Below are 23,232 nucleotides of genomic sequence, written 5' to 3'. Positions count from 1 at the left end.
TGTGTATAAGAGACAGATATTGTCCCATAATTAACATGATTTGCAGGGTAAATTTAAAAAAAAATTCTCTCCGTGTAACATATATAGATATTATATATTTCTCAAAAAATGTATCATTTTCAGATTGGATTCTTGTTGTGGCAGAATTAACGCCTGTTCCATTAGGATTGGTGGTAGCATATTGGGGCGACAAAATACACAGAGCTTCGTGGATAGGAGCCTTAACTCTTTTACAAAGCGTCTCGCACTTCATTTTGATAATACCCCATTTAACACATCGCGTCCGCGTGATTGAAGAAACGCAAAATGTCACGCATGTATCTTTGTACGCGGGTTAGTGAGCAAACTATGTGCAATAAAATTTTAAAACAGAGTAATTTTAACTTACGCATTTGATTTGTTAACGAACAAAATATTATTTTTCTTATGTTAAAGATTTTAAATTTTTACAGACGATAGTCCAGAATTATGCGCTTCCGGATCATTATCGTGGCTCATCACAGAGGAGGACGAAACCTGCTACTTTACTATAGTCATCTTAATCCTAGTGCTAATCACAAGTGGGACGGCAAATATCGCATACTATGCACTAGGAATTTCTTACTTAGATGATAATACAAGTACGAAGGGTGTAACTAATTACATCGGTGTAATAATCGCCGTAAAGATCATCGGGATTCTTCTCGGGTACATTTTGGGTTGGGGATGCCTTCGGTAAGTGTCTATTACGATATCCTTTATTAAATATCATGATTATTATTACTTTTGCAATTTCTAAGAATTTATTGCACATTATGAAACAGACCCGAATAAACATATATTTATTTTTAAACTTATCGACTCGCGTCCCAGGATAGACGCGGAAGATTTCAGTGTTATAAAATCATATCAGGATCAAATCGGGGCCTGGTGGCTTGGATTTCCAATTCTCGCTATATTATTGGTGATTCCGGGCTTGCTGGTTTCGTGGTTCCCAAGAAGATTACCCTCAATAGTATAACATAACATAAATTTCTAAATTAATTGGAATTATATAAGATTTTATAACGCAAGTGTTTCGAGTTAATAATAGTACTATGTGCTATATATAATATATTATATTCTCTAAAAATATTTTCTAGCTTAACATAATTACACTTACTTTGCCCTAGGTTGTTGAGCAAGCCGCAGCTTCACTTCTCAATCGGACTACGGTATATAACCGAGCACCCCACAGAACAACCAGTCAAAAAGTCGGCAGTCCCAATTTTTGGCCGTCATTATGCAGATTGACTACTAACAAGATTTTAATATGCAACATTCTGGCAACGGTGTTCAGCACCATAGCGCTTCTAAATTTTATGACGCATGAGGACATCTTCTTAGAGTCCAGATTTCAGATACCTAGACCGACGGGAATGTTCCGTGGATTCGACGATCCTCTGTCTTCCAGACTAATTACCAGTAGGGTTAATCGATATTTAACAAATATACACATAGAAGAAGGAAAAAACGAGAGATTAGAGCGATCATTTTAAATTAATTCTTCGGACATGCCATGAAATAACTATCAATAGTTACATTTTATATAGAAACAAAAAAAAACTAAACTTCTCTTTCTATTTAACATTCTGTAAAAGAGAGAATGTTAAATTAAATGCAAATGTTTATTTCTTTACAACCTAATAATTTTTTTACTTATGTGTAAAATAATTTTTCTTGATAAATGGATAACAATGATTAAATTTACTGAGACTTCAAAAATATAAATATGTAATTTCCAAGTCACAGGATATTATAAAAAATTTAACTGTAATATTACATAAGAGTTGAAATAATTTGTATGTAAAATAAGTGCAATATTCACATTTTATTCTAGATATCATAAGACCCATTCTGATTGGACTCACAATAATCATCAGTGGCCTAGTAATAGCTAAGGGAAGGCCACGAGCGAGATTTATTATTGCTTACAGTTCCGTTATCGTGCTAGTGACAGTGGCGATTATTATCGCACTAATTTTTGATACTTGCGATAAACCACCTATCGCCGATTTAGAGAAAGGCTCGTAAGTACAAGCCGATATATAGAATTAGTGTTTATTGAATATTGATAATAACATGAAAAATAAAAGGATAACGTATTGTATCAATTTTATTAACTGACGCTTTTGCAGGGACTCATTGTTGAGATATTGCAACAGATACTGTCGTTGCTCTAAGGACGCCGATTTCCGACCGATTTGCGACAGCTTGGGAAGATTCACGTACTACAGTCCTTGCTATGCCGGCTGCTCCACAATTACTTATGTCGATAACGTAAAGACCTATAGCGGTTGCACCTGCGTGAAGGAGATGACAATGTGGACTACCGATCAAGCGAAAGATGGCCCGTGTGATTCGACTAGATGCCAGGCTGGCTGGATGCTCTTTGAGGTGATTATATCTTCGTTTCGTTTTTAAATTAATAATAATTAATAGTAATTAATAATAATAATTCATTAATTGTACTTATTATATAATTATATGATCAATTATATTTTATATCGTGTAAATTTTTTGCTATCTAATCAATTGCACCGAATGAAATATCTTTCTATCTGTTCTTGTTTCAGTTTGGATCTTTATTAGCGTACGTGTTAATCGCTTCCACTTTCGTAGGAGACTTATTGATCAACATAAGATCCGTCTACAAGCAAGATAAATCTATCAGCATAGGTTTCTGGATGATGTGGCTCTCAATATTCGTTTATGTTCCCGCCAAAATTCTTTATGATTTCGTCTCGCGTCAGGCGTGTCAATATTGGGGCAGTCAAAAGATAATTTGTCACTTATATGATTCTGAGAAGCTCGGGAATTATCTGTGTTACCTAACAATACTATTCTTATCACTTTGTCTTTTGTTCAAAATTATTGTTTGGTTTTTCTGCAAGAAATTACATTTGTACGAAGAAATTGACGTTCAAGACCAAGAACGTGAGCTACAAGATTTTGAACCAGCAACAATAACCGAATTACTCGAAACCTCAAATAGTAAGTTTTTTTTTAAATATTAAATTTAATTCTTCCGTAAAAAAAATTAAAGTTCTTTTTTTTTTACCAAATAAATTAATTCTCTTTTCCGTAAAATTAGCACTAAAAAAACAAATATACAACAAATACATGGGAATATTTGCAGATGAAATGAGACAAGTGCAGGCGAATGTTGAACCAGAATCAAGAATAGTAGTATCGGAGGCAGCAGAACCGGAGGAAAATTCACCGAAGGAAGAAGAAGATACTCAAAAGAGCAGACCTATAAAGTTGAACGGCATGATGGTCCCATACAATCATCGATCGACTTCAAATCCCGCAACAAATCACAATTCGCAATCTATGATCCGAAATCTCGACTCTGAGGACGAGCTCGACAGTTCAAGCGACGAGAGTAAGAAACGGTCGACTACGCAAGTCGCTTACGCGCCACTGGAACTCGACTCTGACGTCGAGAGCGATCTCAGCAGCGTCGGTCCTAGATCGAGAAAGCGCGTCCCGAGCAAGGATTACGATCAAACTCATGACGAGAACGATCGTCCCTCATCGAGGAACACGTCTCTAAAACGCCGATTTCCAAATCCCGATCACTATGAGGATCCGCGAAATTCCAGATTCAAGAAGCCGACAGGTTATCAGGACGATTCCACGAAAACAAGTACTTCCGAGTTGGCGAAGAAGGGTCAAGTGAGCGACGTGCCCAAACAGGGCGACTTCAACGAGGTTGGCATACCGATAGTGGATCCGTTTTCGGACGAGAAAGGCAACTCGGCCGGCAGTACCAACACGGCGCACTTGAAGGACGTGAAGACGCTGATCGATCGATACGAGCAAAACGCGAGTCAGGAAACTCTAGACGAAGATCGGTTGTCGATGAAGTCGACGGAGGACACGAGGAGTCGACCTGAGAGCAAGTTGGGCATACCTCTGGTAGCCATGGTTCCCGGTAGGTCATCCTCTCGAGGACAATCCTCTTCAGGCTTCGGCAGCTTGCCAGATGTGCAGGACAAGAGCTCCGACCCGCGTTCGGAGAGACTCGGGACATCCAGTCCGAAAAATGTCGCTAAAGCCAGCAAAGCGGCGCATCAAACCGATCTTTAGAATTACGAATATCGCTCTTACGTGACAGACGCATGACACGTGAAAACACGATGCGTAGTTTTGCAATTTATGGGAGGTGTCCATTAATAGAATAGACACACTATCACGATAAATTTATATCTACGTGCGATAAGAGGCCCTAACTTCAAAAGTACACAACGTTACACGATACTATCTCTGACACCTGTCGTGTTCAAGATATAAAACCACCGATTTAACTTTATGTTTTGATAGGTGAGCAGTAAAAGTTTATGTACACTTTCCTTTAATTATGAATCGTAATATCAAGTTGCTCTAATTATCATGCAGAATTGATAAGTTGCGATTGATAAAGATATACCTTTTATCCATGAGTACTCCGAACACATCTAATAAAGGATAACCGACTAATAAAACGTTTGCTATATATTTCATGGTATACTTCCAGATTCGTAGTTATCGTTTGTAAAACATAACGCGTATATAACACGCAATACGTGTGTATTACGATCCTTTTGATATTTATTACACGATTTTAAATCTATTCTAATTTCATGGATTATTTCGTCCACCTCTGAGTTCTTGTTGTTTTATAGTACCACCTTACACATAAGATTAAAATGTCTTCTAACAGTTGATAACAGCAGATACATTGTATTTCATGAACAGATAAATTACGTGTTCCTTTTTTACTAATTTAAAGAGTATAATTATTATATGTACAATTATTTAACTTTATAGATAATTCACGCTAGCATAAATCATTGTTTTCACTATCGACAGTGTAAGCAATGTGTCCGGAATATATATATATATATATATATATACCTTATATATTAATTTGGCACCCGTTATTTTCCGTCCAAATATGAGTCCGAGATAAAGCAAGTATCCGTACACGTATAACAAATTATGAATTCATCCGTTAAAAATCATTAATCGCAGTAAATTAAAATTAACAAAAAGATCGGCGGTTCGCTCTTCTCTCGCGAACATCATGGGTGATCTATCAACAGTCGGTTCTATCTATAGGTTACTACGAGCTTTAAATAGCTAAAGAGGTGCTTAAGGTACTTGTAAAGTCTTTATTTGTCGGTTCTCGCTCGCTTCGTCGTTCGTCGTTCGCTCCTACTCGAAGATCTTCGTTCGAAGTCTCTTCTCGCGCGCGCGTATAATAACGGCATACGCCGAAAGGGTTGATTGAACTTGATCATCAATTATTCTTTTAAAGCGTCTCACCGGGTTCCTCGGCTATGTCTTCCAGTTCGATCTCCTCGTCGAAGATCTTCACGTCTTTGACGAAATACCAAACGCCCACGTCGAACAGCGTACCGATCGTTACGAAACCTAAAGTGACAGAGAGAGACTGTGACATACACACACACACACACACACACAAACAACGAGAACTGCAATTTCTTGGATATGATCGCTTTTGCAAGATACTCACTGGCCGCGGTGAAGTTCAGCAAATACCTCAATGCCTCGCCGTTATATAGCCAACAATTTCCCGTCCCTGAGCAAGTTTTACCCCATACGAGACAGGTCTTGTCTAAAAGATAAAATATTAATTAGTTTCCAACTTAAAGAGTGCGTGATCAAATGTTTAAACACAGAGATACATGGAGTACATTTTCAATAATAACTTACAAAATCATGCTACTGAAAAAAATAAATAAATACGTCGAGGGCTTTGTTTGCTATTTGATAATATAACGTCAGGTGATCTGTGTGCCAATGTTATTAACCGCGCGTATACAAATAAAGTTTATCACTAACCTAATATAAATCCGAACAAAATGGGCGACGGTATGAAGGCGAAGAGGCTCATTATCATCAATCCGAAGCCCATGGCAACGGTCTTGTCCTTCTCGTCGACGCATCTCACGGAAACGAGGAAATTCGACGCTCTACCGGTTGCGCCGCTAAACTTCAAAAGGCACACCACCGCCAGAAAGATGTAGAACTTCTGCATACAGTCGACCGGACACGAACCCGGAATAGCCGTTCCCAAAGCTTCCACGGTGGGCTCGGTCGTCTCCAGTGGGACTTCGGTAGAGAATGGGAAGGATGTAATGTTGGCGAACGGATGCGCCAGGGAACGAGCCAATTTCGGTTTGACACAGCTGCAATCCGTGTACACTTCGCTGCCGTTACTGTAAAGCTGAAGAAGAGAAGAAAAGATAAATGTACATTTGATAGAAATCACAGAAAAAAATCTCGTCCTAAGATTCGCGAGGTCTCGCGGGATCACAGAGATTGCGCAGAATGATATCGAACCTTCATGCCGCGGCAGCCGGCGTGACACGCGGATATAAACGTTTGTCCGTGTTCGGAGCACACGGGATTGTAGGTGACGTAGTCGCAGTGGCAATGCTCGTTGCAGGGTAGATGCGTTTTCAGTACGCCGTTCGGCTGAATAGCGATCTGGTTGTCGTTCGCCGAGCAGCCGAGAAAGGCGTAAGAGATCATTCCCAATATCGATATTATGCCAATCATGACGTTCCACGCCGCCAGGTATCTAGCCTTCGGCTTGTACTTGGAGATGATCAGGCCGGACAGTAGAATCCCGAAGGCGCTGAACACCAAGCCGACCGTGCCGGTGATCAACGACGAGACGGACGCCGATTGCTTGTACTGGGTCTCAATGTACTTCGGCATGAAGATCCAGTAGGGCATGTAGCCCATGAAGTAGAAGACCGTCGCCAGATTGTTGCACATCAACGTCGTATTCGTCAGCAGCCGCTTAAACGTTCTCAGCATGTCCGAGATCGACGCCGGTAGCTCCGACTCTTGCTCTTTGATGCTGGCGGCCGATTTGTTGCGTTCCAGGGCCAGGACTTTGCGAGCCGCCGCTCTCGGCAGCGTCTTCGGGAAGAGAGCGATCACGCTTGCGAAGATGAAGAGGAGAATTGCCAAAATAATCCATCCTAGCCACCAAGCGCCTAACCACCTTAAATATCATTAGTATAAATCTGTTAGATGTAATTAATAGAAAGTTTTCCAAAGCATTTATATATATATGTGTCGTATAAGCGACTTGGCAAATAATTTATGTGAATCACCGTTAAATTGCACAACAATATCATTAAACTAGCCCTACATACCTCGGGTCTTGCATCGTGATAGTGGGAGTTAAAGTCGGACTGATGTAGAACTTCAGGGAGAACGAGGCCAGTCCGTAGCCAATGGCGGGTCCCAGCATTCGCAGAAAGTACGAGAAACTGATCAGCGCCGGCGTTTTCGACTTTTGTATGTTGTCGTCCATGTATGACACGCCGAGGGTATAATAAAGAGAACCACCCACCCCGGACACCAGTTGGGCTATGAAGAGCAGCACCTGCGGCGCGAGGTTTCCATCTTCGGTCTCGCAATCCATCCCGCGATTCTCTTTGCCCAAACAGAGAACTTTCCGATGTTTGTCAGGAATCACGCTTGAATTTAGCGTACTTTGCGATTGCCCTCCGTACTCCTTGGTCAGGGACAAAGCGTCCTCGCCGGGTCCGTAGAGAAAGTGCGGCAGCATCGTAAGACAACAGAAAAGTACTACCTGATGAAATAAACAACGTATTATTTTATCAATTTTCGGAATCGACAAGCCGCGCGAGCCTTAAAATGTCCGACATGATACTTTTTATTAATTCTAAATTCATTTTTCTCATTTCCATCGTTATTTTCGATTATTTATTGTCATATTAAAAATATATCGCAGAGCAACGTTCAAGCTATCTGCTCGACATCTAGAGCATTCCGCAAGCGCCTCTTCACTGTCCGAAGAATGGAGCGCTTAGCTAAGCACACGACGACGAGAGTACGATGGCAAGAGGCATGAATGAGCGTAGCTACGATTCTAACGCTTCCTAATTTAATTAAGAACCGACCAATCGGTGAGTTATGACGTCTACCGGCTCGTTCCTCGGGGCGTGTGCTGACAGCTGATTTCGTTTCTTGCCGGACGCGAAAGTACGGCGCGCGAATAATACGCGGTATGCACGCCGCGCATTGATCGCAACACATCGATATCCGTGTGGATGCGTGTGACAAAAACTTACGGTGTAAATACCGAATGCGATCCATCGAGGCCTGTGACCCTTTCCCGCGTAATATGACAGGGCGACGGATATGAAAAGCTGCGAGATGTCGTTACCCACTGTGATGAGGCCTGTGATGAGAAGAAAGTACGTACGTGGCGTAAACTGTGCCGTAGCAATTCGTTTAATGACATCCCTCACGCGAACGCTAAATTCCACATTGCTTTTAAAATTTTAAACTTGATTGCAAGCTATCTTCATGGGATGACATTTGGAATTTTTTAAATTGTTAACTGGCAAGCTATCTCTTGTGAAATGTAAAATTTTTTATGTAAAATACATTAAATTATTAATTTAAAAAAATGTTATATATATATATAACACTAAGAAAATTTTAACAGAATTAACAAAAATGTGCAAAATATAATATTTAGCGAATCAGTTACATTAAGAATTTAAATTTCAGAATAAGCCACTCTTGATAGAGTTGCTCTATTCTAATTTTTCATTATACGTACCCGTCGTTTTCGAGGGTATTTTAAATCTCTTCTCGATGGTAGTGATGGTGCCGTTGAAATAGGCATAACTTGCGGAAAATATGCAGCCGAGCACACCGTAGAGAAACACGTATGCCTTCTTGTTGGCGAACTTCTGCAGATTCGGGCCCTTGAGGCACCATATGCCGCACGAGGTGTCGTCGGTGATCGGCAGCTCCTTGAAGACATCGTCGATGCCTCTCGTCGGCGTCGTGGGTGACGACGGTGTCGCGGGCGGTGTCGTCGGCACCTGTAACAGCTTCAGGTTCTCCGGCCCGTTCTTCTCGTGATTCGAGTTGCTCGAGTTGTTCTTCATCTTCGCCTCGGCCTAATCGTCGCGACTGCCCGGCAACTGACAAGCGCCTAACACTAGTGGCTTCGAGCGAATTCAGTGACCTCAATCGCGGGTCGCACGGTACCGATGTGACTTGATCGTCCTCGCGGCTCTTGGCATCGCTTTTTCGTTCGGTCCGGACTCGCCCCCGCGGCTTCACTCGCGGAATCTACTCTTTCTTCCTCTCGCACTGTGTCCCTCGTGTCCCGTCACTTTATTACGCGGTCACGTGTTCTCCATGTTTCGACCTGGTCTCGGCCCGGGCAACACCTACACCAGGGAATCTGGGGGTACAATTAATTATCGCGCGTGCGGCACGATGATTTATGCGGTATGATTTATTTATGATATTGATAAAAAGAATTAAGCTTTGAATCGAGTTGAAAATAATATTTGTTCAACAATCTCAGACACTAAATACAGGGACAAAATATCAGACTGTGCGTGTTGAAACTGTATTATTGGACTAATATTTTTGTGAACGACATTGATAAAAAAAATTACAAAAATATAAAGACGTGATTATGTTACAAGTACATGAACTGCGTAATTTTTATTTAAATACAATTACAAATGTTACAATGAGTTGTTAGTCATATAGAGTCGTTGTAGGAAATTAAAGAAAATTTATACTTTCATGTTATATTGATATATAATAAAATTCGTATTTCTATACATAAAATTGAATTTAGTTTCAATTATGTGACTGATCAATGATATCGTGAACAAAAAATTCACGAACTGCGGTCACCTACCGCTGCAGGATGGACTCGGGGTTAGTTCGAACAATCGATCGCGATCGCCGTAACGGAGTATCGATGCAAAAACGGCGAAGAGCTTCTTTAAAAAAAAAAAAAAGGTTCGTCGATCGATTATCGATCGCGCCGCGAGTCAGCGTGGTCTCTCACGAAATATAAATGCGCGTCCGAAAACGAGCGATATTCTTCCGCAACTGAGGCGCCTAAGCGCAACAGAGTACAGGCCGTGTTCTATGCCTACTGAGAGATCCCCACCTTCCGCCCTCCAAGGAGCCGATCGTACGAGAGAGAGCCACGATCTCTTCTTACACGTACCTACTGTGTCCACCGTGTCGTTATCAAGCGGGTAAATTCTGTCTCTCGCAATCAGCTCATTCCACCATTCCCCTCCACCATGTAGCTCTCTCTTTTTCCTTATGGTTATCTCTCTCTTCTTTTCCCCCCTAGACCGGTCGCGGGGATTCTTTCGATCCCTCCTCCCACGTCTGAAGAACTAGCCGTCCTCGTCGTCCACGAATGTCGTCGGCTCGATCTATCTTGGTCTATCCGATAACCCTACACCTGTGAGAATGATGTCCGAAAAAGAAGTAGGGACTCGCACTCCTCCCGCTACGGTTGACTCCTACGCAGAAAAAGAGCAATTAACGGGGTAAGCGCTCGGCGCCTCGGTGCTATTGCGAAATTGGATGTACGAATCAGATGGCGAAGCCATAAAGCACGTCTTACGATCTGCTGCTGCTACTGCGGCCTGGCGGCTTAATTTCCGAGCACCTCTTATAATCATTACCTGTGAGTTATTAATAAATTAATTGCCACAACACTGAACTCAAGCTTCGCTCAAAAGTTCATTCTCGAGGCATTTCCGGGTCACTGGTTACCTTCAACGGTTACCTAATTTTTAATGATGTCACTAATTACAAAACACTTTCTATACACGTGTTATTATTTCATTATACGTACGTATATAAGATCAGAAGTGTATTATAATAATATTCAGTATATTATATTGATTGTGTCGATGATTGTACGTTATTTTACAATGTCTGGATTTCGATAGCATGACAAGGGGAAAATTGTCGAAATACGTGTACATGTGTGTATATGTGTATCACCCTTCGAAAGCTACTTGTTCTACCTGGTAAACCTCACGGCGTTGGTAAAACGGGGCATCCCTATCGGGAGCTATTCCGCGACGTGCACGAGGTCTTGGCTTTCGGTACGGTGTTGTCTAAGCTCGTTTCTAGTCAACCTCCGGGAGCAGAGGCTCACATTGTGGACCCATTATGATTTAATAGAGCCGACGTGATGTACACACGCGCGCACACATAGGCACTCGGTAAACTCTTCCGTCTATTCCCGCGCATTGCTAATGGCATACATCAAACAGCTATGTCGCTAATAGCTGACGGGTAATTGCCGAAGTTTAATTTTTACACTCGCCGACGCGCGGGCCAGGTCTCCAAGCGCCCCGAGTGTTAGGACCGCGTTGTTGGATTCACGATTGAGTCTCGAGCGAGTATTTTTCGAATTATCATCAATAATTGTTGATAGGTTTAAGCTTCGTGTTTCCCTTACATTTATCTCTTCGTCTCAGTTAGCATTCAATTTATTTGCCCTAAATAAGATACCGTTATCATACGATGGATTTAAAAAGAAAAGAGAAAAAGAAAGAGCTGCATTTCTGTTATTCGAAGTAATCTTATATAAATGTCTGGCTATCATCTTGCGCACAAGGAGAAGCGACAGTATAAAATGACGTTTAATACAAATTTTCTTATCACGGCGGTAATCTGTATGCCTAAATGACTACCCAAATGACTACTCCTGTATGTGTAAATTTCTATTAATGTTGAAAAAAAATGATTTCGTGCAACAAGAGAATTTTTTAAATATTTCTGAAATGAAAACCTTTTTTGGACGTTTATAAAATGGGGAATCTAAAAAAGTCATAAAAATCGATCGTTTACTCGTGAGATCGAGTTGTCAGTTGAATGATACCGAATTAGCCGTAATTTCGTTTCGCAAACCGACAGTCGTCGTGATTTGCAAGAAATGTCTTCCTAGCCGTATTTGCCTGCTCACAAACCTGCCAAGACAAATGAAAATTTACATCTACGATAAGAACATCATAAATACACCAAGGAATACACCGTGTGTACACAAATTTCTTGGAAACTTCGATCTACCTTTCGATGTACGCAAATAAAACTTCGAAGAAATACTCGATATCAATTTGCCGACACGTTAAAAGCTATTGCTGTAGGAGATGCATCTTATTCTTCATGTAACTCATAGTTGTTTGCGCAAAAATTCGTTATAAGCTACAGAATATATATTATCTTAGGTCTTCGTTCTCTCTCACGTAGCCTTCACGCAATTACAGAATTCTTTCTTGATTATCACCAAATCAACAGTGAATATACATTCTGCTACTTCTGGACATTTTTATCTTCTGATTGTTTTTGTTAATATAACTATTAAATATTATTTGAATGAATGTGAAACTTAATACACAGAACCCAGGTTCATGCTCTTTACAATGTACTGTAACCGTCAGATTTATGACACTTCGAATCGCGTGACGTTGACCAGGTTTAAGATTGGCGAGACGCCTCCCATTGCTGAAAAAAAAAAACTAAAATCCACTGTGATTTATAAACTCTGTATTTGCATGATTCTTGGCGAGATGTTTACGCAACCTGTAAACGTGTATATCACTCGAAGGCTGCCACCTTTTTGGACCGAGGCGGTAAATTGAAGAAACTCTCCGCGAGATTTCGAATCTACGAACATTTTATATTATAGTGCATTTTTACTTTGTATGCGCTAACGTTTTAAAGATTATTAATAATTTACATAAAAAAATAATAATAAATTATTACTGGCAATTTGAAAAATAGCGACAAGTAACTCTGAATAAAATTAGAAAAAGATAACAAAACAATTCTTAGTACGTTTTTATAAATTATGTAATTGTATTTGAAAATTAAGTTGGATTAAAGTAGAGAATGATTACATTACACTGTTCTCATTCAAACGTTGCCCGGTGTCAATAATCCATTAAATATATATTTACGCTCGGGGACACTGTGTTACTTGCACGATATCACGTATCAATTCTGTTGCAATTTCTCTCTTTGTATGATATCCCACTGACACGTGATAAGTTAACTTACAAAGTACAAGGTTACCTCACTGGCACATGGACAAATTTCGTCAGGAGCTTTAAACGGCACAACCCACTTGCGTTTGTAAATTACGCAGCATTCGTAGAATGGCAGAAGGAACGCCGGATGAGCTGCATTAGTATCATTATTATTACAGCAGAGGTAATGGTCAAGTATTTTTCTCGAGCTCAGCTCGGAATTCCTTTACTCGGGATTAGCTCTTTACGCTACCTGTCTGCCCAGTTTGTGTCGTTGCATGTTAACACGCATCTGCATTTTTACGGAAAAATGTAACTTTTTTTTAGTAAAAAAAGAAAAGGATGCTACGTCGAGCAGGTCGAGCATCATGATGTATCATGATCCGCGTGTTCTCGTCGAAAAAAAAGAAGTCCTCGAGATGAATCCAGCGTAATCGATAATAAAAGCGGCTCGATTCTTAAGCTTAGAAGTAGTGGAAGGTGAGTAAACCGATTGCTTCCGGTCATCTATATCATATACGCTTCTGTCCTTCTCTATCGGGCAGTCTCGCTTCTAGCCTGATCGGACTGTACCGCGACTTAGAAGACGTTGATGAGGTCTATATGAAAGATGGGTCAGGGTCATGCACAATGCAACCGTGTACACACAACAGCAAAACTTCTCAATACCAGGATGAGGCGCGAAGTGATAGCTTCAATTTCTTTTTATGGACAATGTCTTATAATAAAAATTTGCATGTATTAAGTAAGTGCATATATTTTTCATAATCTAGATATTTGAAAAATTTTAATACTTAAAGGATATAAAATATAAAAATGAACAATATATAATGTGTGTGTATATATATATATGTATATATATAAATCTATCTCAGTTTTAAAAGTGTAAGATAATTAAAAGAAAAAATTATTTCTGTGTACTAATTATATGTACATTATATAAAACAGCTACTTCTTTCTAAGACACATATTTTTTAAAATGAAATTAAATTAATAAAGTAAGATCGATAGAGAATTTTTCATAAATTCTGAAAATCGAGATATTTCGCTTCATCGTTATCAACGAATCCTCATTCTCGTCAGTGTGCAGACGTTGCTAGCCGCCTCGCAGACCTCATTTTTCCTTATTTGCGATGGAATAAGGTGGAACGCTTAATCGTAATGCCGAAGCGCATCCTCTAATGGTGTTCCAAAGGATGCGATCGATAGGGACGACCTGACGTCACGGGAACGTCGCGGAATTCATTACACGGGGCCAAGCCGCCCGCTTTAGTTGGGTGGGCTTAAAAATTAAAAGGCTCTCAAACAAAAACTCCCTTTTTACCTTCAGCCTCGTGGGATGTAATCCCTCCGTCCGGCAGTAGCCCGTATGCCCCCGCCGAACCCCCGAATTTCGGTGGCTTGAAGACAAGCCCTGAGACTTTGCCTCCACCTTCCACCGTCTCGACGCTCTTCCCCACTCATTCTAAAGCCGAGGAGCGAGCACGGTCGAGTCACCGATCCACAGTGTAGTTTTTCGAATAAACCCTTTCGTCTCGCGCCGCGTTATATTCCGCTTGCGGGAGATTTCGTGAGAGCGATAAAGCAACGAAGAGTGAATATTCTTGTATCAAAACAACGGCTCGTTCAATTTTACTTGGCCGAAAATTGCGGATATGAAAATAATAATTAACGTACAAAAAAAATTTTTACAGAACTATATACGTGTAAAGAAAGGTTTTAATAAAACGACAACTCTTTGCCAATGGGAAGTAAAAATTAAAAATTTGCGAAGGTGAAACAGGACGCGATAAAGTGTGAGGGTAATAACGTATTAACAAAAAAAAAAAATAAGCATAATTTATTTACAATGAAATAGAAATGATTCGGAGTTAAACGTTGAACAACGAAACTGTAACAACGATAGCACGTAGCTTTCGATTCCGAGTATCTAAAAACTTGAGCGTTTATCAATCAAGATGTATTATATTAATATTATTTACACGATTGGCTCCTGCACTATCTGCAAATCATCGGAATGTTCAGCGTCAGTCACAAAAGCTCCGGAATTTCAGGTACCTATAGAGCAATTCGACAAATCTTATCGGATTTGTCCACTATCGGACAGCAGCGAATACACAGTAGCAGTTATAGACTACTTTGCTCTGTCCTTTGATTTAAATTCCCATTAACTTCCTTCTTCTTGTCCACATTATCAATCACGACGTCTTCCTTCACGAACTCGCGTCTCTTGTCACTCTCCGCAGCGCCGTATAGATCCAAATCTTTGCCGAGATAGCAGACTACACAGTCGAATAATACCCCTATCGTGGTAAATCCTGTAACATGACGAAACAACATTCTTTACGATCGTGCTCACGAAATCAATACGACGAAATGATATTCGAATGAGTAATCGATCAATAAAATTATTTTGTCCGTCGTCCGATAACCCCTTATCTATGAGACAGTTCTTTTTTGTTCCTATTTTATCTAATCAACTGGCGGAAAAACACATGCAATTGACAAAATATAGGTCGTTAAACTCGGAATACCCACCGACCGCAGCGATGTTTACGAAGAATCGGAAGTTGTCCCGATGGTAGAACCAGCAGTTTCCTCTGGTCCCACAGGATTCCTCCCATATCAAACAAGTGGAATCGATAATAGCGCCGTAAATAATAGGCCCCGGAATCAGAGCCCCCAATGAGATGATCATCAGCGTGATGCCTTGGGCGAAACTCTTGTCCCTCTTCTCGACGCTCCTGTAGTTCACCAGGACATTGCCGATTCTCCCGGAACAGCCCAGCGTGTTGATCACCATGCTTATCACCATGAAGAACAAATACTGCCGGGTGCAGTTGTTGAGGCAGGGGCCGGCTTTGACCTTGTCGAAGATCGGCGGAACTGCTTCCGAGTCGAGCTGATACACCTGCTGCTCCATAACGAGGGCCTTACCGGAGCTGAAGTAATCGAAGCGGTTCGATTCGCCCAACGGCAGACAACTGCAGTTTCCGAACTGCTTGTCGTCCAGGATCGTTTGACATCCCGCGTGACAGGCGGAGAAGAAAGTTGTCCTCGACGCCTCGTGGCAGACCGGCGAATATTTGATGCCTGCACAATTGCAATCGGCGTTGCAAGCTTCTGTCAAGTTCATTCTGCGTACACATAAAAATTGTACATCGAATTGCGATATTATTATTAATTACGGTGAAATGCTAATTCGTGTGATCTTTATTGAAAGATCAAATTTCGTAAGAGTACTCACTGCATAGTCTGCAAGTCTACACCGCGGATTCCAACGCTGTCTTGGCAGCCAAAAAATATGAACGATATTTGTCCCAGAATGTAGCAAATACCGACGATCACGTTCCACCCGAGGAGCGGTCTCGGGCCGGGTTTAAATTTGCTAATTACAAATCCCGATAACAGAAATCCTAATATCATACCAATCAGCGATACGGGACCTATAAATTCGGATGAGGCAACGCATGTTATAATTATATAATTGTTGTTAAGCCTAAATCACTAGCGATTGCCAATTGGATTGCGATTGCGATTGCTTTTCAACCAATCGGAGCAAAGCAGTCACCGATTGAGATTAGGAATTGCCGTTTAGACCACGTTCTCTTTTAATCGCAATCGCAGTCCAATCGCAGGCAATCGCTAGTACAATTTGACCTTTATATAATTATTGTATTTTAACCAAGCGTATTTCTTTCGTCGCAAAAGAGAATTAATTTTAGCAGAGAAATATATATAATGAGGAAATCACTTTACGCTTGAATTATCTTCAAGTAAATCATAAAAGCGTTGCTAGTAGCGACTAAATCCCGCCGTAATCGTGTGATATATCTCATAAGATAACGTGAAGTGATTAATATACATTCTTGTGGATTAATTGTATGTACCTGCTATAACGGTACCGCCAGCCGCGGACAGATTGTACTGGACTTCAAGGTACTTCGCCACAAACGTGATATAGGCAGAAGCGCCGAGAATGTAAAATACAGCGCTTAAATTGTTGCAGGTCAACAGCCGGTTCGTTAACAGCCGTTTCACGGCTTTTGGAAATTCACGAAGTGTCGGTGTGTACTCAGTTTCTAAGGGTATCGGGTTCGTCGTAGGTTCCCTCTGGATCGGAGGCTTCTGCTGCTTCACTAAATCTAACTTCAAAGGTACTTCGCCATCCTGAAGCGAAATATTTCTGTTAATCAATCTATGGGGATCTGCAATCCTCCGCAAGTCGTACATATCGTCTACATATTTATCTTTTTAATTTAAAAAAAATATCTTTGATCTTTGATTTGACACTTAAGATCTTTGATGTTTTTTTTTTAAATTAGTATCGACTGAACTTTTCAGAGAATTATTGTTACTTTTATAGAGATAAATAAATATACATATATGTAAGATAATATATGTATATATATTTACGACAAATACCTGTAAATTAATTCTGTTTTATTATTAATTTCTAATTTAAGTACTTAAGAACTACGATATTGAGTGATATTATACTTTAAGCTTGTTTCTTAAAGAAGAGAGATTCCTAATGGTTACTTTTTTAGGTCTTTTATAATGAAATATCTTCTTAATTTTAACAACATTATAATGTCCAATGTGAATTACCTGCTTAGATGCTTTAGAAGTATCTTCCGATGTGGGAAGATTGCGAGGAAACATAGCGATCAAAACGGCGAACATACCCATCGTAACGCCAAGAATGATCCATCCGAGCCACCATGCGCCTAACCAGCGCGGATCTTTGTTGTTAATAACAGGATGGAGCTTTGGGTCTATGTATAAACTTAGGCAACCGTAGCCCAACAGAAATCCGATCGCCGGACCCACGGTACGTAAAGCGAACGTAAAGCCTTACAAACAGAATTGCAATTCATTGCTATTAAATCCTGTTTCCATTCACGTCGGTCATGCAACAATTACTACAATATTCTATTGCAATAAATTGCGAAAAATTATTATTAGAAACGTAATTATAAATACTCGCAATAAGAAAACACAATTTGTAGAAATCAGATAAAATTTTCGAAATATTCCATTCCAAGTATAGCAAGACGTTTGACAAGAACTTATCTTGAATTCCACGCTCTTAAGATATAGCATTACTTATCAGATTCGCTAAGAAAAACGCTTAGCTACTACAACGTGAGTAGTAAGAAGCGCTTAATTTACTTTTTATAAATCATACATTTTTTATTTACAAGCAAAGATAAATTTAGATCTCGATCGTGACATACATTTTTGCTCATTGAAAATAACGCGCTGCGGTTATTAATAATCATTGCTTACCTAAAAGCATAGGCGTATTTTTCTTCTTCGTATTGTCGTCTAAATACGTCTGTCCCAGACCGTAATAAAGAGTCGTTCCGATACCGAGGATAAATTGAGATACAAAAACCAACAGTCGAGGGAGGTAACTAACGCTCGACGCCGCTTCGGCGTCGCAGAGCTCCAGCTGGTCCAAACGCGGGCAAATCGCGATGTCCTTCGGGGCAGTAGTCGTGTTCAGCAAGGTTTGATTCAGATATTCCGTCGTCAGTGCTAGAGCGTCCTTCCCAGGACCGTATATGAAGTGCGGCAGTGCCAAAACGAGACAGGACAATGCGCTCAGCGCGACCCCAATCGCGATCCATCTTGGCCGATGACTGGATCCTCCGTAGTAGGTCAAGATCAGGGACAAGACCTGCGAGATCTCGTTACCCGAAAGGATCAACCCTATGACAATGAGAACATTACACGGACATGTGATAAACTCATTTTAGCCCTTCGAAGCGATCAGTCTCTTTAAATTTCTTTCAATCTCTTTAAAAGTCTCTTTCCATTTCATTCGCATTTTGACAGTCTTCTTCCATGCAATAAAATTGTATATATAGTTATATAAAACATAATATTTTCTTCGACAAAAAATAAAATTTAATATCCAGTGCCAAATAAATTTTAAATATGCATAAAAGAATTCCGTTACTGTCATTACAAATGCGTTGAAAAAGATTTCAGATTTTTAAAAGAAAGACAAATTTTTATTAAATTAAGTAAAAATATTTAATTAATATAATGATTTAGGCTAACATATAAGTGGCTTGCTCATTTCCGTTTATTGTATGCGGTATCTTGTAAACAAAAGATTACCTTATCATTTCGTTTCAGTATGTGAATATCACTCGTAGACAATTATCTTCTGATTTCTTACTTTTAATTCTTGAAATCCCTTTATGAGAAATATTAAAATCTTGTATGTGTGTGTGTGTGTGTGTGTGTTAGAGAATTATTTAAAAAATAAGAAAGATATACTTCATTTTTAAAACTAATTTTATAAATACAAATCATAACTTATTTTAGAATTAATGAAAACGATTTTCTACAAAACGCGTTAATATTTCGAATATCGCGGCCAACTACAAAATTGTGTAATGCACATCCGCGTGTCTTCGCTCTTCAATGCATATACATATAGTGCTCGTTGCTAGACGACAGATTTGTCACTTCTATGATTGCGACACACTACTTACCTACTAGATAGACGCACACGGAAACGCGATTCGTACGTGTGCAAAGTACGAGTACTTAAACGCGAGTATACCCGCGGATGCTCGACTGCTCGGCTTTGCCGGCAATGGGATTCGAGGTTGTATAGGCGATTAAGACGAGGTGACGTTCAAAGTTCTGGCCGTGTCGAGATAAAAGCGCGCGGTGACGCGTATGAATAATTAATTTACTTTACGTCTGAGTTTTTCTCTGAACGGAAATTTAAACGCCGCGCCTAGTTGACGCGCGAGACTAGTTGATCACCACACAGAGTTCCGATCGCAAGGCCCCGCGTAGATTTCGTATCCGGTAAACGACGTGTACCTTCGTTATATTTGCAAAATGAAGTATCAGTCGCCTCGTCGTGAAGTTTAGTTATATGTGATTATGACAGGAGTGAGACTCACCAGTCGTACGACTGGGTATCTTGAATCTCTTCTCCAGAGTCGTCAGGGTGACGATGATGTAGATAAAGGCCATCGCCTGGACGGTGCCCAGTAAACTGTACACCGCGATGAAGGTCTTCGGGGTGGCTCGCAAGCATCTGGGATAGATCCCGCATATTCCACAGTCTTTACTCATACCTCCGGTAGCCTCTAAAAAAAATTTATTAGCAGAATCTTTCCTTCTTTCAAGTATAAATTAATTTACACTTACATACCATTAAAATCCAATTTAAAATGAATTTTTAAAACGTAAACATAGTGATTATTGTAACTCGTTAAGGACAGTTTTATATAGTATTTGCAAACCTTCAGGTACATGTATCTCATTGGTATCTTTTTATATTTATTATCTCCATTTCTACTGATATCTTTAGACTTCAAGCTTGATATCATTTAATAAGCTGCGATGTTATAAATGTACAAAAAAAACATGAATAAGCATGAAGATTTATTTGCGACAATTGACACAAATTTGTACACGGTTACAGTGTTGACAATCGAGTCGCGTTAAAATTCTCGCCTTTCATTCCAAACGATTTCTGTCAGCCTTACCAGATCAGCGCTGTTTTGCATCTACTTTGACGAGAGCGTTCCAGTGAATTAAGTACTGCGATAAAAGCGCCGTGACGATACTAATTAATGCAATGAGCTATATGTGAAATACAACGCTTAAGAGGGAAAACAACTCACCGTCATTACGATAGCGGGAGTCGATGACGGTGACTTGCAGTCTCAATCACGCATAAGTCTAGACGATGATACACATATTATATCGACACGACGACACACATATTATATCGAATGGCGTATAAAAAGAAAAAAAAGGATTACGAGGCCGCAAACGCCATTGGCGGTGTTTCCAAGTTGCTCGATAACTGCAGATGCGTTCGATTTTTAATGCTCCATTGTGGCGCGAGAATTTGATGAACATGAGACACGTGCGTGCATTGCAGGACGCGATAAGGCCACGTTATCTTTCATCGTAAGTCGCGTAATTATTAATACGTTAATAAAGACAATAAATCTCGCACGTTGCTCACACTTGGCAATTACCTCGGTATAATGTAACGACAGTAACAATGACGTCTTTTCGATGCAATGTATATGCAAACGCATCCGTTACGCAACTCACTTTTTGAATCACAAGAACCACGCTAACCTAATCTCGCGAGTGTTTACAATGCGAATACCCGTAAACCTAAAGTGAGTGAAAACAGTGAACGATAATGCGCGTAGCGCGAAATTTTAAGCTTCATTTTGTATGCCATTTATCGAAATTATAATTTCACGTAATAACGATAATGCATATCATTATTAGGATCGTAAATATACTTCACTGTAAACTAGACATATAATTACACACTCTTCTATCAATTACTTGCGAATCCATAGGAATAGATTTAATAAATTAATTTAGATATGATAGCGCAATAAATGTAACAATTGTAACCAAGAAAATTATTATGCACTAACATCCGCGTCGGCTTTCATAGGAATTCTTTAGCTATTTACGCATTAAATTTCCTTTTAACAGGAAAAATAACAAGAAATAAAGTAAGGGGATTTTTGCACTTCGTAACAACGCAGGTGTCAGTAATATTTACAGTAAGCAATCTAATCTACAAATCTAATTAAGCTTGTCACGCCAATAAATCATTCAAATAAATCTGACACGTAATTCTTTTGTGCGTCAACATTCGTCAATGAAATACTCATCATATTAATTTTCAAAATAATAAAATCAACACGTTAAAAATTTTGTTATTTACGTTTAAAATTCGGAATAAAGAGAAGGATTATACAAGAATTTTATCCGATATTCTTTTATTTCACGAAGAAAATTAAAATACACATTTTCAAATCTACTCGTAGATTTGTACGCTATTTTTCTTCATGAATTTGATTTAGAGCATACTTTATTAATATTTTACTAATTTTTTATTAAATGTTTTAGAGATATTCTGCAATTGTAAATTATTATATTGAAGGACTACATAATTATTTTATTAATACAACTTTCAACAATTGACTTCTTATTATGTTCGTCAGTTCAGATGCCTAACGCTGTTATTGTAAGTCTGTTTACCTGAGGTTACGTAATTGTAATTTATCATAAGCATGAATCTCAAAGTTGGAGACACTAATAGCATTTCCGTTTCTTCTCAGAGAAGATAAAAATTTTCTCGCGTAAAATAATATGTATATTTTCATTGAAGACTACGACTAATTTATTTAAAAGAAAAGATACAATTTATTTATTTATGAAGCCAAATTTAAGTCATTTATTTAAATAAATTATATTGTGTATTACCTATTTTATTAAGATATTATTAAGATATAAAATATTATTGACACTAGCTACATCATTTAATTATTTATTAATATTTCCACAAAATTATTCCTAGTTTATTTAAAATAAGCATTCTATCTAATCTATGGATTATTTATACAGCATAATTTTTACACGAATAAATATTATTGTGCATTTTTACAATGTATAAAAGCCTCATGCAAATTCTTATCATCTCTAATTTGAAGATACAAATAAGAATTTTCAAATATTCCGATTATTAATAATAATAATCCTTAGATTAAAGTTACGTAAAATAAAAATGAATTTTAAATCTCTCTCTTCTTAAAGCGTACTTTTCAAATTAACTTTTAATTTCTATAATAGCTGACATCGAAGGTGTCACATTCGTAAGAACATTTAAAATTCGTAAGAATACAATTCGTAAGAACGCAAAAATACATTTCCGATATCGACCGGGAATAAGAGTACGAATCGAGAATGGATTTCTCACCTTGACCTTTGACTCGTGAACTCAGAAGGGCCGCGATTCCTTTCTGGATCGCGATCCTCGAATCTCTCGTCTACCGGGTAGCTTGGAAATCACCACGCTGCGAGCGCTCTAGTTAGCACGGATAAACGCGGGATAACTGAGCTTATTCGTATGTCAATGGCAACGTTCCCCTACTATTTCTCTATCAAATCGTATGATAAGCGGGAACGTCATCAATCCAAAGGATACATCGCGAAAGAGACATGCCGGTGCTGACATCTTATTATTGGCACCCGAGCAATCCGACTGCGCCGGCGACCGTAAGATAGCAAGCGCATCTCCTGGTTGCGGTCCATGCTAAAGTGCATAACGAGACCGAACAACGGCGGCTATCTCCTCCGATGGAACAGTATTTCGGTCCGGCGACGAAGATAGAAACGTTGTGAAAATAGCGTGATTAATATTACCATCAATTGGAATAATTGCATATATAAGGATCGATGTTGAAGAATCTATATGCGCGAATCGCGTAGATACCTCCTTCCGTGAAATTGTTGATGCTTAACGATTTCCAACTAT

At 39.3% G+C, this 23,232-nt stretch overlaps 3 protein-coding genes across 12 annotated transcripts in view; 1 reads left to right on the top strand and 2 right to left on the bottom strand.

The window, feature by feature from the left end:
• The window catches only part of LOC105462455 (solute carrier organic anion transporter family member 1A5), a 5,818-nt gene extending 1,310 nt beyond the window's left edge, over positions 1-4,508 (top strand). For all 3 annotated transcript variants that reach the window (XM_011709072.1, XM_011709071.1, XM_011709070.1), the window contains 8 exons: positions 124-333; positions 453-714; positions 853-994; positions 1,152-1,443; positions 1,859-2,048; positions 2,157-2,415; positions 2,595-3,012; positions 3,158-4,508. In XM_011709072.1, the coding sequence (XP_011707374.1) occupies positions 124-333; positions 453-714; positions 853-994; positions 1,152-1,443; positions 1,859-2,048; positions 2,157-2,415; positions 2,595-3,012; positions 3,158-4,113 (2,729 nt within the window). In that variant the 3' untranslated portion in view covers positions 4,114-4,508. The remainder of the gene's footprint in view (positions 1-123; positions 334-452; positions 715-852; positions 995-1,151; positions 1,444-1,858; positions 2,049-2,156; positions 2,416-2,594; positions 3,013-3,157) is intronic.
• A 222-nt stretch (positions 4,509-4,730) lies between these two features.
• Positions 4,731-11,322, bottom strand: LOC105462454 (solute carrier organic anion transporter family member 2A1-like). Of its 5 annotated transcripts, none has more exons than XM_011709066.1 (9): positions 10,478-11,322; positions 10,067-10,373; positions 8,642-9,277; positions 8,145-8,254; positions 7,200-7,642; positions 6,373-7,045; positions 5,872-6,256; positions 5,543-5,644; positions 4,731-5,439 (listed from the first exon to the last, which is right to left on the bottom strand). In XM_011709066.1, exons 3-9 carry the CDS (start codon positions 8,973-8,975, stop codon positions 5,318-5,320), a joined length of 2,169 nt encoding a protein of 722 aa, XP_011707368.1. In that variant the 5' UTR covers positions 8,976-9,277; positions 10,067-10,373; positions 10,478-11,322; the 3' UTR covers positions 4,731-5,317. The 5 variants fall into 5 exon arrangements, with proteins under 5 accessions (XP_011707368.1, XP_011707370.1, XP_011707369.1 ...); XM_011709068.1 differs by having other exon boundaries at positions 8,642-9,263; XM_011709067.1 differs by having other exon boundaries at positions 10,887-11,322.
• A 3,396-nt stretch (positions 11,323-14,718) lies between these two features.
• Positions 14,719-22,833, bottom strand: LOC105462453 (solute carrier organic anion transporter family member 4C1). 4 transcript variants are annotated; one of them, XM_011709060.1, is made up of 8 exons: positions 22,675-22,833; positions 19,832-20,020; positions 18,189-18,614; positions 17,508-17,752; positions 16,787-17,066; positions 16,144-16,342; positions 15,435-16,033; positions 14,719-15,214 (listed from the first exon to the last, which is right to left on the bottom strand). In XM_011709060.1, the coding sequence occupies exons 2-8, from the start codon at positions 20,004-20,006 to the stop codon at positions 15,024-15,026; spliced, it is 2,115 nt and encodes a 704-aa protein (XP_011707362.1). In that variant the 5' UTR covers positions 20,007-20,020; positions 22,675-22,833; the 3' UTR covers positions 14,719-15,023. The 4 variants fall into 4 exon arrangements, with proteins under 4 accessions (XP_011707362.1, XP_011707365.1, XP_011707363.1 ...); XM_011709063.1 differs by lacking the exon at positions 22,675-22,833 and adding an exon at positions 20,561-22,105; XM_011709061.1 differs by lacking the exon at positions 22,675-22,833 and adding an exon at positions 20,423-20,541.
• Positions 22,834-23,232: the final 399 nt, after the last annotated feature.

This window comes from Wasmannia auropunctata, unplaced genomic scaffold (genome assembly GCF_000956235.1).
Source record: "Wasmannia auropunctata unplaced genomic scaffold, wasmannia.A_1.0 LD336099.1, whole genome shotgun sequence".
NCBI lineage: Eukaryota > Metazoa > Arthropoda > Insecta > Hymenoptera > Formicidae > Wasmannia > Wasmannia auropunctata.
The sequence above is the reverse complement of the archived record's forward strand: the minus strand, read 5'-3'. Positions and strand labels throughout refer to the sequence as shown.